The sequence below is a fragment of the Lathyrus oleraceus genome, chromosome 1, assembly GCF_024323335.1.
Source record: "Lathyrus oleraceus cultivar Zhongwan6 chromosome 1, CAAS_Psat_ZW6_1.0, whole genome shotgun sequence".
In the NCBI taxonomy this organism is placed as follows: Eukaryota; Viridiplantae; Streptophyta; class Magnoliopsida; order Fabales; family Fabaceae; genus Lathyrus; species Lathyrus oleraceus.
In genome coordinates this window covers 281,822,361-281,836,585 of record NC_066579.1, presented here as the reverse complement: position 1 = coordinate 281,836,585, position 14,225 = coordinate 281,822,361, and the positions used below count along the sequence as shown (strand labels likewise).

The 14,225-nt window shown below is 36.3% G+C and overlaps 1 protein-coding gene and 1 long non-coding RNA gene across 2 annotated transcripts; one reads left to right on the top strand and one right to left on the bottom strand.

Annotated features, from left to right (window-relative positions):
• The first annotated feature begins 972 nt into the window (after positions 1–972).
• Positions 973–3,514, top strand: LOC127103402 (carboxylesterase 1). The gene is made up of 2 exons (XM_051040669.1): positions 973–1,225; positions 2,147–3,514. Exons 1-2 carry the CDS (start codon positions 973–975, stop codon positions 3,313–3,315), a joined length of 1,422 nt encoding a protein of 473 aa, XP_050896626.1. The 3' UTR covers positions 3,316–3,514.
• A 1,909-nt stretch (positions 3,515–5,423) lies between these two features.
• On the bottom strand, positions 5,424–7,482 carry LOC127130553 (uncharacterized). The gene is made up of 3 exons (XR_007806479.1): positions 7,065–7,482; positions 5,950–5,974; positions 5,424–5,808 (listed from the first exon to the last, which is right to left on the bottom strand). It is a non-coding gene; the product is annotated as an uncharacterized LOC127130553 (long non-coding RNA).
• Positions 7,483–14,225: the final 6,743 nt, after the last annotated feature.

The window sequence follows — 14,225 nt, the reverse complement described above, 5'->3', positions numbered from 1 at the left end:
AATTATGAGGGCAAGACCAACAACATACTAGGTGTAATCCAGGTAGATCTATCAGTTGGCTCAACTTTTAGGCCAACGTCATTCATGGTAATCAAGTCCAATGCTAATTATAACTTAATGCTTGGACGCGAGTAGATACATGGAATCGGTGTGTTGCCTTCAACGCTGCACCAAAGAGTAGCCATCTGGAAGGAATATGGTATCGTCGAGAACATAGAAGCCGACCAGAGTTACTACAAATATGAAGTGGGCAAGGTCGGAAGAAAAGACTTCGATAGGAACTTGGCGAAGATACTGCCATGTTATGCTACAGAGGAGGTATATGCTTCCGAGAGAGACTCCACTTACTCATTGATCTTACATAGAAACTATGGGTTTATTTGGGACAAGGAGTAGGTAGGGAATGTGCCTATCGAAGAAGGGAGTCTACCCCCTACGTGGTGGACAATGGTCGATGAGAATGATTGTTGTGTCAAGATCATTGGCTCGGATTTTGACTTATATGGTCGAAAATAGAATAAACTTGGCCTCAGAGGCTAAGGATGTCGTAATTTGGATTTCAAAGCCAACGCCGAAAGCTCCGAGGAACTTGGAGGTGGCCTTATGGGCCAGACAACAGCTTCAGAAAGCCGAAGGCTCGATTGCATTTATGGCAACGAGCCTTTGGGGTTTGAAAAAGACCCACTCGAAATTAACAAGATAATGTAGGCTTAAGACCCCCTAGAAGAGATAGACTTGGGCGAAGTAGCAACAAAGCGCCCAACGTGCATCAATGCCAGATTAAACCAGACATGAAAAAGAAAGTAGTCGAGCTTCTCATAGAATGCCAAGACTAAGTCGAGACATGGTGGAATTAAAGCTGTCAATTCGACCTGGCAAGAAGCCGGTGAAACAGCTGCCAATGAGGTACTAGAGATAATGTCCAAGATCAAGGAAGAGATCGAAAGGATGCTCAGAAGTAAATTCATAAGAATGGCCAGGTACATCGAATGGTTAGTTAATATTGTTCCAGTTATAAAGAAAAATGATACTCTTAGAGTTTGCACAGACTTTAGGGATCTAAATAATGCAACACTTAAAGACGAATACCTTATGATTGTGGCAGAAATGCTAGTCGATTCAGTCGCATGTCATGAGTATTTAAGTATGTTAGATGGGTACTCCAGTTACAATCAAATCTTTATAGTCGAGGAGGACGTACCTAAGACGGCGTTTCGATGCCCAGGTGCGTTAGACACTTATGAATGGATAGTGATGCCCTTTGGTCTAAAAAATGTTGGGGCAACTTATCAAAGAGCTATGAATTATATGTTTCATGACTTCATCAAGACTTTTATGCAAGTCTATATCAATGACATAGTCATAAAATCCTCATCAGAAAATGATCATTTGGGCCATCTTTGACAGTATTTTCAGAGGATGAGGAAATATGGATTGAAAATGAATTCATTAAAATGTATTTTCTGTGTTGGTGCAGGAGATTTCTTGGGATTCGTGGTGCACAAGAAAAGCATAGAGATCAATCAGAATAAGACAAAAGTCATTGTCGATCTCAAGCCTCATTCGACAAAAAAGCAACTCCAATATTTATTTGGAAAATACACTCCCATAAGAAAAATCTCATATACAAAGTTTCTCACCCATATGTGAATTAGTTCTCAACCATACAATAGACCTTAAAACCTATGGAAATCCTTAATCTATTGTCATGTATTATATTTTTAGGAAGTACACACTTCTTTGAGATCTTCAAGTTTTCTTTTAGTAACCGTCTTCCAAAATTCTACCAAAAATCACTTGAACAAAATCCTTGAAGGAAGATAAATACAAGAAGCCCTATAGCCTTTAGAAAATAAACTTATTTTTTTATTCTTGGAAGCTCACTACCATAAATCCAAAAACGCAATATCAAAAAAGAGAATCTTAAGACGCAACTTGCACACCTAAAGCCCCGACAAATTGCACGTGTTACCACTTACAACAAGTTAAATTGATACACAATAAATATACTTTTAAAATTTCAACTTGTAGCACAAAAGTTAACGAAAAATATAGTAAATGGTTACTGTACAAATTAATTTATTTAATTTTATACTTTTCTCGTGTTGCATCAATTTTAATTTTTATCCACTGTAATGAACATAAGGCCTAGAAAACAGAAAGTGGATATTAGAAAAAAAACAAAACATATCTCTAAAGTCAACAATAGGTTTCGCCATTAAATACAATCATATGGTATTTCTAAAATCAACCATGGCCATCTCTTCATTTTCAATATTCACATTTTCATTCTTTGCAATCCTCTTATTGTTAAACTCAACAACACCTCAAACACAATCTCCAACAAAACCATGCAATGATGATCCTTACAAACAACTCAACCTTATCCTTTATCCAAACGGCACAATCACCCGACCAAACAAACCAAACACCCCTCCCTCATTAGATCCTACCCTCCCCATTCTCTCCAAAGATCTCATCATCAACAAATCAAAATCCACGTGGGCTCGGATCTACCTACCTAGCAAAGCACTGGATCACACCTCCAACAAATTTCCACTTATAATTTTTTTCCATGGTGGTGGATTCATTTTTCTCAGTGCAGCTTCAACAATTTTCCATGATTTTTGCTTCAACATGGCAAAGAACCTCGTAGCGGTTGTTGTGTCGGTAGAGTATCGTCTTGCACCGGAACATAGACTGCCTGCTGCATACGAAGATGCGGTGGAGGCGCTGCACTGGATCAAAACTAACCAATCAGATGATTGGTTAAAAAACCATGTTGACTATTCTAATGTTTTTCTTATGGGTAGTAGTGCAGGAGGAAATATAGCATACAACGCGGGTCTACGTGTAGCAATGGTAGAAGATGAACTTTCTAAGATGATCAAAGGGCTTATATTGGTTCAACCATTTTTCAGTGGGACCCACCGGACACGTTCGGAGATTAAGCTTGCTAATGATTCTCATTTGTTATTGTGTAACAATGACATGTTATGGGAATTGTCTTTACCGGTTGGAGTTGATCGTGATCATGGATATTGTAATCCAATGATCATAGATAATGTTGTGAGATTGAAAAAGATTAGAGAGTTTGAGTGGTGGGTGTTGGTGACCGATTGTGACGGTGACCCGCTTGTGGACCGTTCGATTGGGTTAGTGAGATTGATGGAGGAAAATGGAGTGAATGTTGTGGGACATTTTACAAAAGGAGGTTATCATGGTGTTCAAGATAGGGAGCCTTTGAAAGCAAATGAACTTTTTGTGGTGATTAAAAAATTTATTTCATCTTTGCCTGATCACGCTATGGAATGATGTCATTAATTGTGTTATTAGGTGCTTTTAATGTTTAAAAATGAAATTAATATCAATATAACCTAGATTTTTGAATTATCATTTAAAGTAATTATATTAGGGTTTTCGCATTGAAAAATTAATGTAATTTAAGTTAGCGCAATAGATTGCAGCAGATCTTGTCGCGACGCGAAAAATATAGAGTTGCCATTGGATTTAATTTATTTTAAAAGAAAAGGAAAATAGCGATAAAACCTGAAAGAGAATAGTTTTTGCAACCAAGAACGGATTCGGAAGTCGGTTATGTAAGGGGAATGTATTAGCACCCCTCACATCTATGGTACTCCATAGGAACCACCTGCTTATATATATGCGCATGGATGTTGTTTATCAAAATGTTGCTTGCTATCGGTGAAATGAGACAAGAATAAGATGGGAAAAGAGAATAAGTTTTAAATTAGTGTGCTCGCCAATTATTTGGACCCTTGTGCCTACGTACCCTCACACTTGCAATGAGGAAATCAGAGCTTCGTAGTTCCGCTCACAAACGAAGTATTTGTTCGGTTGTTTTTATGAACAGTGTTGACGTTCATGTGCTACTGTTCACTTGCTTATATGCTCGAGCATGGGAGCGTTAATTGTTTGTTTGTTTGCGGTAGAATGGATGCGCTTGGATCGTACTCTAACAGTTAAACATTACTTGCTCTCGCATGGAGGCTTAAGCTTCGTTCACGGTAGAACGGAAGTAACACACCATTTCTGAAAAGGTTTGAAAGATGGCCTAAGGCAGAAAATTGATTTGATTGGTTGGGGTTGATTTTAGTATGGAGACAAGCATCATACCCTTTGATAGATACAGTCAACAGTCCAAACACTCGGGATTTGAGAGGACAATGGTATCATAACCACTCTTTTTCATCCAAAAAGAGATTTGAATTGTGAAAGAGTTTATCAAGTCTAATCATTAGAACTTAGAGAGAGACAATTATCTGACCCTTGACTAACTACGGCCAACAATCAGAATACTTGATGGAATTTTTTTCTGATATTTTAGTATTTAATCCCCTCCTACCTCGAATGTCCAAAAGTCGTTGCCATCCATACATTCAGGTCCGAGAAGATTAAATATGGGCAACTTTCATACCCCAAAATTCACCATATCCTTCACAATGTTCATCTAAGTCACTAACCTTAATCATCTACATATTCTCATGGTCACTCATTTCATCTGCATAGGCATGGTTCAATACAAGAGAACATGTATCTTGGATTCAAAGCTTTGTGCTTGTGTGGAAACTAGGGTTTCCTAGCAGCTTGAGGTTGCTCAATCAACCAAACCCTAATTGGAGGTAGCTCTTGATTCTTCTGTATGTGCTTGACATTGAAGATCCAAATGTGGCTTCTTGATGAAGCAAACCCTTAATTTGGGGATTCCCACTTGATCATTGCCCTATAAACCCTAATTATGTCTAGCACTCATTATGTGGGCTCCTAACCCTAATTTCATCAAATCCAATATCATTCCATTTGTATATGCTTCTCTTGCTTGACCAAGATTCATCCAATAACCACTTGTTCATGGCCCTTCATGTTGGTTACTTGATTTTGATTCCAACCACTCCATGGCCTCACATGTACATCTTGTATTTGTTTGTGTCAATTGGCTCAAGTCCCAACCCATAACCCCACAACTTTCATCTGTTTCCATTCGTCCATGGCATTACATCTAATCATCCCCTCGTGCCTAGCCCATGGCTTTCTCATTACTTGTTTAGACCCATTTCATCTAGTCATTGGTCATTCAAGTCCACTTCATGCCATTTTCAATGCCTTGGTGTTTTGTCCATGGATCTTTGGGTATGTCATAGTCATTATCCATTTTGGTCTTTGTTAATTTTAAGGATCCATATAAGTCTTGTATCATCCATACACATCCATTGGTTTGGTCATGGTTCTTTCATGGTTTATTCATAGATCTTTGGTTTGACTCAAGTCATATTCATGGATCCTTGGTTTAATTCAATCCATTTCTAGCCATATAATACATTTCAAGTCATGTTTATCCATACAATGCATTCAAGTTCATACAAGATTCATTCAAATATCAATTTTATTCATTCAACATCAAATTCATTCAATTCAAACACCATTCATTCAATTCAATACCAAGTTCATACAAGATCCGTTCAATGTCAATTTCATTCACAAGAATACCAATTTCATGCATTACAAATCATAAGAATATTCAAACATCCAAAAAATTACAAAAAAAATATCACTTTGACCAAAGGTTGACTTTGGTCAACTTTGACCAAAGTCAACTCATATTTTTCCTAAGCCTAATCCTACTTGCTTCATATTGATTCCTCATTGTCCCATCTTCCATTTCAATTCCATGATTAAAGTTGCTTCATGAACAAGCAACCCTTTTTCCCCAAGTGCATTCCATATCCAAAATTTTGCACCGCATGTGCAAGAACAAACTAAATTATGCTGCAACCAGAACTTGTTAACCTGCATCAACACATGAACTTGCATCACACCTGCATCAGGAAAAATATAAGCAATGCATAACAAGGCTAATCACACCTGCACAAACATGATCCAAAGCATCATGCCTACAACAGATGCAATCTGAAAAAACCAAGTGCATACCTTGGAGTGGACCTGCAAAAGGGACCTGCAACAACGAATAACAGTCATCCATCAAAACCTGATCAAAACATCATATTATTAACAACAATCCTGCAGCAAGTGAGTATTTTAAGGTAATGTAATACCAACTGAGTTTAGGTCAGGAGCATAACCATTCAAAAGTAAAATCGAACATCATGACAGTTCATCAAATCATTAGCATCAGATGACATAACAAACAACCATGACATGACTGATCATAACACAATAATAGGTCACATACAGAGCTAGCATCAAACTATTAGCATGATCATACAACAATATATGCATCATGCAACAACATTTTACACACATCATTGCATTGCAAATCAATCAACATCTAACAAAGCATTACAATTTAGTTAACAATTCCAGGTTAACATAACTCGAGCCAAACCAGTAACATTCCCTTATCACTAACAGAAAATCAAATTGAAGATTTCACTTTCAATATCCTGACTGACCAACTCAGGCTAACACTTATAACTGAACCTAACCACACTTGCAGATAACTTACACCCCTAACAGAAATTGTTTCTCATCAACCAACAGTTAAACCAACCTAATTGAATTTCATTTATCTAACTAACTAACTTATCACTAATTGAACTAACCTAACACTAAATGCAATCAAAAGTTAACTAACCTCACAACCTCGAGTTTCAACAAAAAGTCAGTTACAACCCACCTCGAATTCCACAAATTTCCTAACTGATTCTCAATAGAAATTTTCATCAATCCCCATACCTAACTACCTATAAATCAGAACCATAACCACAAAATCATTGGCCACAACTCTAGAATCATTTCATCACTAAAAAAGCTCGAACACTCTCAATCATCATTGAACTGAACTAGAAACTCAATCTCTCTCTCTCTCTAAAAAATTCTCAACCTCTATCATTCATCGACCTTCAAATTCTCAGAACCTTCAATCTCACATTATTCTTCATTCATCATCATCATCATCATCATCAGAATTCAACAAAATTCACTCTCACAACTCAAAGTCATTCAACAATAACAACGACTCAGAAGGTAGAAGAAGGAGAAGAACTCAAAATTTGAAGGCAAGAAAAGGGATTCATATTCATTACTTGGAAGTTTTGTCTTCATTAATGTCGTCATTAATGTCGTCACCTCTGGCAAGGTAATGCCAAAACCTTTACTTTTATCAGAATCCTTGTTGCCATGATGTAGAGTAGTGAGAGGGGATTCAAAGCCCAATCCCATGGGCTTCAAATCCCCAAGATGAGGGTTTAATTTAAGTAATTGTAATTAAGGTTCTTGATCAATTTGGTAAGGTTATGAGCCTAGGCTTAGAATCTAGTGAAATTGAGGGAAGATTTAGGAAGAGCGTGAGGAGACGAAGCTGATGGTGGCATCAATTTCCCTTTCTGGTGGCCATTACTGCTAGAGGCGATTTCCGGCCCGGTGGTTCCCAGCTGAGTCACCCGAGCTCATTCATCTTTTGGACTAAGCGTGTTTTTCATTGTTTAATTTAAAGTTAATTCATTTGAAGCATTAATCCCACGTGGTCATTTTGTTTGGTTACTGAATTGTTCAACCCTTCATTGCCTTGGGTTCTTCTGGGCTTAACGTAGGGCCCAAACATGTTTTACCAGCCATCATCCCTAATCTCCATTTCACCCCCTTGGCCAATGTTTGATTTCAATGGGCCTCTGGCCCTAGGGCCCGTGCGCCTGACTGCTTTCTATACTCCAATTCTTGAATTTCACCCCCCTGGACCATTACATTGTTATTTGTTTTTTTTTACATCTTCTTTCTATTATTTCTTCATATTTGTGCATAACTTTAATTCTTGTTTTTTTACTATCTTAATTTTAACTCTTTCACCATATTTTTATTTTTATTGTTTTGTTTACCATGCTTAGAAATAATACATGTTTAATTGTTTAGCTAGATATAGAATTTAACATGTTTAGTTTAATTGTTTTACTAATCATCTTTGATGAAAAATGCCTTGAAAAAGAAATGCTTGATTAACTATTGGTTGTTTTTTTTTTAATCTATATTCCACATGTATGATTCAATTACCATGTGCAGTGTTTAGTTAGGTTTAAAATGGTTTTTTTTTCTAACTTGAATTTCCATGTACCATGTTCATGAAATAAATTCCACTTTAATTCCATTTAATTTTGCATTTTGATTGTGATTATTTGATTTAAATTGAAAATGCCATTTAAATTTATGTGATGTATGCGTGTATGCCCATATTATATATCCATGATCTTATCATCATTCATCATCATAATCCATTTTAATTGAATTAGCATTTTTCATTCAATTTCCATTTAATTCATTTGTTCATTTCATACTAATTCCATTTGATTCATTTGTGTGTTCACATGTCCATTGAGAATCTCAAGTACAACCCAAGATATTATCCCTTTAATCCATTTCATTTGGCCTTGTATTGTGTGAGGATACCATGCCACTTGATTGTTTTAGGCATAATACTTCGTTTATAACTTGTTTAATTCCCATTTCTTTTACTTTTTATTGCGTGGTTCCATCCCCCATCACATGCAAGTGTAATAGCTTAGGTTTATTATTTTATAGCTTATCATGCATGCTAACTAAAAATATAAAAATAAACAATAAAACAAAACTTTTCAAAAGACAAAAGGCATACAAGATCTAACGTCAAGTGTTTTTTAAATCAAACTCAATTCATAGCAACGCGAGTACTTTATCTAATGTCAAGTATCTCTTATCCATTCCATTATCCACATCATTCTCTTATCTTATCAATCTATCTTATTCTCTCTCTACCTCCATTCTTCACATACACACATTTTCATAATAAATGCCAAACACTTGATACAATGTCAAGTGCCTTTTTCAAAACAATTTCTCAACGCACCGGAATACAAAAATGAGGTGTACGTGCTTGTACATAACATTCAAATGCTTGGGTTCTCGGTCGTACCTAGCTTGAGGGCCCGACACTTGACTTCCTCCTTAAAATATATAATGATTCAAACAGGTTCAATCTAGGTGCTATGAGGGAGAAAAAGGGTAGCTAGGATACCATTGTCCTCTCGACTCCCAAGTATTCTGATTGTTGGTCGTACTTAGTTAAGGGTCAGATTATTGTCTCCCTCTAAGATCCAATGATTATACTTTCCAAACTCTTTCACAATTCAAATCTCTTTTTAGATGAAAAAGAGTGGTTAGGATACCATTATCCTCTCAACTATCGAGTTTTTGGAATGTTGATTATATCTAGCCAAGGGTCTGATGCTTGTCTTTGTACTAAAATCAACTTCAACCAATCAAATCAATTTTCTACCTTAGGGAATCTTTCAAACATTTTTAGAAAGGGTTTGTTACTTCCGTTCTACCGTGAATGAAGCTTAAGTCTCCATGTGTGAGCAAGTAACGTTTAATTGTTAGAGTGTAATCCAAGCGCATCCATTCTATCGCAAACAAACAAATAACTAACGCTCTCATGCTCGAGCATACAAGCAAGTGAACAGTAACACGTGAACACCAACACTGTTCATAAAAACAACTAAATAAATACTCCGTTTGTGAGCTGAACTACGGAGCTCTGATTTCCTCATTGCATGTATCAGGGTATGTAGGCACAAGGGCTTAAATCCTTGGCGAGCATGCTAATTTAAAACTTATTCTCTTTTCACATCTTATTCACATCTCATTTCACCGATAGCAAGCAACATTTAGATAAACAACATTCATATGCATTGATACAGGTAAAGTGGTTCCCATCGAGTATGATGGATGTGAAGGGTGCTAATATCTTTCCCTTGCATAACCGACTTCCGAATCCGCTCTTGGTTATGAAGACCATTCTCTATGGGGTTTTATTTATATTTTGTATTTCCTTTGGAATAAATAAAATCCAGTTGCAACTCTGTATTTTTCGCGGCGCGACAGATGTGCAATAGGTTATAACTGTATTATTTACAAGGCAAAGATTTGGAGAAATAAGTTGCTCCAAATGTGCAACTAATTACAATTGCGTATTTTCTGAAACAAAGATTTAGCGCAACCAGTCGCATGTCATGCAGGTTTGTTTTTATAATTAGTTGGTTAGTTGTATTGTTTTGTATAATGGTTTAAATATCCATGTTGGGTCATTAATGTTAGAATGTCATATTTTCAGCCCAATTCTCTTTAATTCTCTCATTCCCTCCATGTCTCCATTATTCACCATTATTCTTATGATTATGGTTTTATCAAACACTCGTCATCAAGAGTCTGGTTCTCTGATCGAACACTTAGTGTGTGAAAATGAATTCCATATCCAACGAATGTATCCCTACAAATCTTCCAATTTTCAATGCGAATAATTATGATAAATGGTGGAAATAGATGGATGTGTATCAAGATGTTCTTGAAGTGATCAAGAACAGTGTTAATCCACTTGTAGAAGGTGCAACGACCGCATAAAGAACTACGCACAAGAAAGAGAAGACAAAATATTTCAAAGCTTTATATCTCATTCGTCGGTGTGTTGATGCTGATAACTTTGAGAAGGTTGGTGATTGAACTTCCTCAAAGCAAGCTTGGGAAGTCTTAGAGAAAATTATGCAGGATCTGATAAGGCAAATATGGTGAGATTACAAAATCACAATAGGCGCCTAGAGTTAATTCAAATGGAGGATAAAGAAACCCTTAGTGAATTTACTACAAGAATCACAAGATTGGTGAATCAAGTGAAAGTGTGGGGAGAGACAATCACCGAGAAATATCGGTTTGGTAAAATCTTGAGATCGTTGACATCAAGATTCGATAACATAGTGATTGCCATTGAAAATTCAAAGGATCTTTCAACTATGAGCAAAGAAGAGTTGTAAAGTTCTCTTAAGGCTCATGAGAAAATAACGGAGGAGAGGAATGTTGACAAAGCAAAGGTTGGAGTATCTTTGCGAGCTCATTTCTTTGGAAATGATAATAAATTAAAGGGAAAGTGTTCCATGAGTAGATGTAGAGGAAACTACCATAACAATGATGGGCGAGACTCCCAAAATTCGAACAATTCAACTTTCCAAAAGGGTGAAAACAGCGATAACAAATATGGTGAATCAAGTAATTATAAAGGTGGCAAGAATAGAGGAAGAGGAGGAATATGGAAGAATGACAAGAGAAATGTTCAATGTTACAACTTCTAAAAGCTTGGAAATTTTGCTCGCAAATGTCATGCCAACAAGAATGATCCACAAGAAGTTGAAGCAAAGTTTGCAAGGAAATAAGATGATAAGAGCACACTATTAATGGTTATTGTTGAAGCAGAAAAAAGTGCAGGAAAATATAGCCAAAGTAGGGTACAGTCGCTTGAAAACATGATGGTGACTATGAGAGAAGATGCGCAATGCAACGATATATGATACCTTGAATCCGGGTGTTCAACGCACATGACAGTTACAATTTCCATTTAATGAAGTAAAAGATAATGGTGATCTTATCCATTTTATGCTCATGGCTGAATCTGAACCCGTGAAAATGGAGGAGGCCTTGAGTTATCTAAAATGGATATATGTTATGAAGGAGGAGATGGATTCAATTGAAAAAAATATGACATGCGAACTAGTTGATCTACCAAAAGAAAATAAGCCGATTGGTGTAAGATGGGTGTACAAAGTTAAGGAAAATCTCAAGGGTGAAATAATCAAGCATAATGCTTGATTGGTTGCAAAATGATTTTTGTAAAGAGAATGCATATTGAATAGATTTATGGGGAAGCCAAAGGCATCACACTTGGTAGCAGTCAAGACAACTCTGAGATACATCAAAGGTTCGATTGGCTGCGGAATTCTACTTTCCACGATTGATAAAGGTAGAAGTTGGAAATTTTCTCAGTTATATCGACGCAAACTGGCGTGCATATAAAGATGACATAAAATCCACTATTGTATACATTTTTATATATGGAAAAACACCAATCTCTTGGTGTTCTAAGAAGGAACTAGTTATGGTGCTCTCTTCTTGTGAGGGAGAGTATATCGTAGCGTTTATGTGTGTGTGTGTGTGTGTGTGTGTGTGTGTGCCTGCGTGTTTGTCAAGTTGTATGGTTCATGAATTTGATCAAATAGTTGTGCAGCAAAGAGTATAAAGTTATGACTTTGATGATAGACAATGTTTCCTCTGTAAACCTTGCTAAAAATCCCATTGCACGTGGAAGAAGTAAGCATATAGAGATGAAATTTCACTACTCGAGAGAGCTTGTAAGTAAAGAAAAAGTGAAGTTAGAGTATTGCAAAAGTGAAGACTGAGTGTGTGGGTATTCAAAAATATCTCATACTCATTCATTCTTCATTCAAACATTTTGTCAATCACCTGGAGTGCGCACTTCATTTCAACATTTTCATGGCTTAAAAGCTTTCTAAGTCCAAGAGTAATGCTAAGGGTAAAAACAAGGCTACTACCTCTACTATTGCTACTGAAAATACATTTACTTTGGTTTCTAAGAAGTACGCCAAGGATTTTAAGTTAAAGTATCAAACCCATCTTGTAGTGAAACAATTTATGTGGAAGCAGGTTACAGTTAGTTGCTTGGATGTACCTGATGTTGTTAAGCTTGTAGAGCATCAACAAATTGACTATTTCCTATAACTTTCTCAGGATTACAATGAGGATCTTATTCATGTATTCTACTCAGGGCTACATGAAAAGCAAGGTTCTTGCTTCAGTTTTTTGATAGGTAACAAAGTTTATCAGTTTACTAATGATTTGTGGAAAACCTTATGTGGTATTACTGTGGGCGATCCTGATGAGGATGACGAGGATGATATGTCGGTAACCAATCTTCACGCTTATGTAAATTTTGATTGGAGTGCTCATGTGAATGAGTTACTCAAGGCTCCTCGTGTCGAGGACTATTATGATCCTATTACCACCGGTCAATTAAAGATGGTGCCAAGAATTATGATATGGGTGGTATCTCATATCTTACGACCAAAGAATGGTGGTTTTTTTAGAATTAATTATGCTGAGATTCATTTGGTATACATTCTGCTATACAAAGTTAAAATTAATTGTCCTCACTATTTTGTATCTCGTATGTTATCTATCAAAAAATGCAACAAGGGCACATCATTCTACTATCTCTCTATGATTTCTAAGATTCTAAACTACGTTGACATTGGTTTTCCGAATCTTCCCTACAAATCTCATGGTTCGTCTCAAGAATTTTCTCAATGTACACTAATTAACATGAACTATTTTTGGGACGCAAACCGTCAAATGTACTATCTATGCTTAAGTAAGAATTGCATGAAGGTGTACAATTTTGATGATCACGTTGAGTGTGGTGATGATGCAACTGAAGCTCACATGGATAATGAGCAACCTATGAGAGTTCATCATGATGTTACTGAAGGAGATGTTGTAGTGCATGATGCTCCTCTTGGAGATGATTATAATGATGGTTTTGGTACTGGTTTTGCTGATATTACCACTATAATGTCTATGCTTCAAAATACACAGATGAGACATGACGAGAGATATGCAGAGGTGTGAAAATGGTGACAGACCTTTGAAGCTGCACAAATGGAGTAGTTCCATTTGATGCAACAATACATGTCTACTCAGGATTCCAACTTTGAGGCTTTTTCTTCATATGTGATAGAGTCTCTGGTGTCCTTACGGACTGGTATGAACACTAATCATGATGTTGTTCTGCCCAGGATTAATCACTTGATCTCAGCCCAAGAAGAAGATTCAGGTTATTATGAAAGGTTCTACCGAGAGGTGTATGACTTCTTGGATTCTAAATATCACAATGAAGGAAAAAGTTGTCATATGGGAGAAAGATCAGTTCCAAGAGGACGTGGAAGAAGATAAAGTGATGCTTGAATGAAGTGTTGTGCATTTTATCTTGGTTTATGTTTTTTTTAATCTCATATGTCAATATACATTTTATTGAATCATGCTTTGAGTCAGTATGCATCTTTATTTTGTTCTTGGTTTGTTTTTGCTTGTGGTTTATGTATTGAACAATATTACTTTACTATTTTGAATTTGAGACAATGATGATATTTTGGTTGTTGTATTAAATGATTATGGTTATTGTTTAATATGATTGTGTTTATTAATCTTGTGTGTTTTCATATATGAGGAATATATGTGAGTGCACTTCTTATCTTTGCAATTGCCTATATATTGTATATTGAATATGTGATACTGCTAATAGTTTCCTTTGTCTCTATTTGATATTATCAAAGGGGGAAAAGTACATGAAGCTATGATGCACACATTTAAGGGGAGCT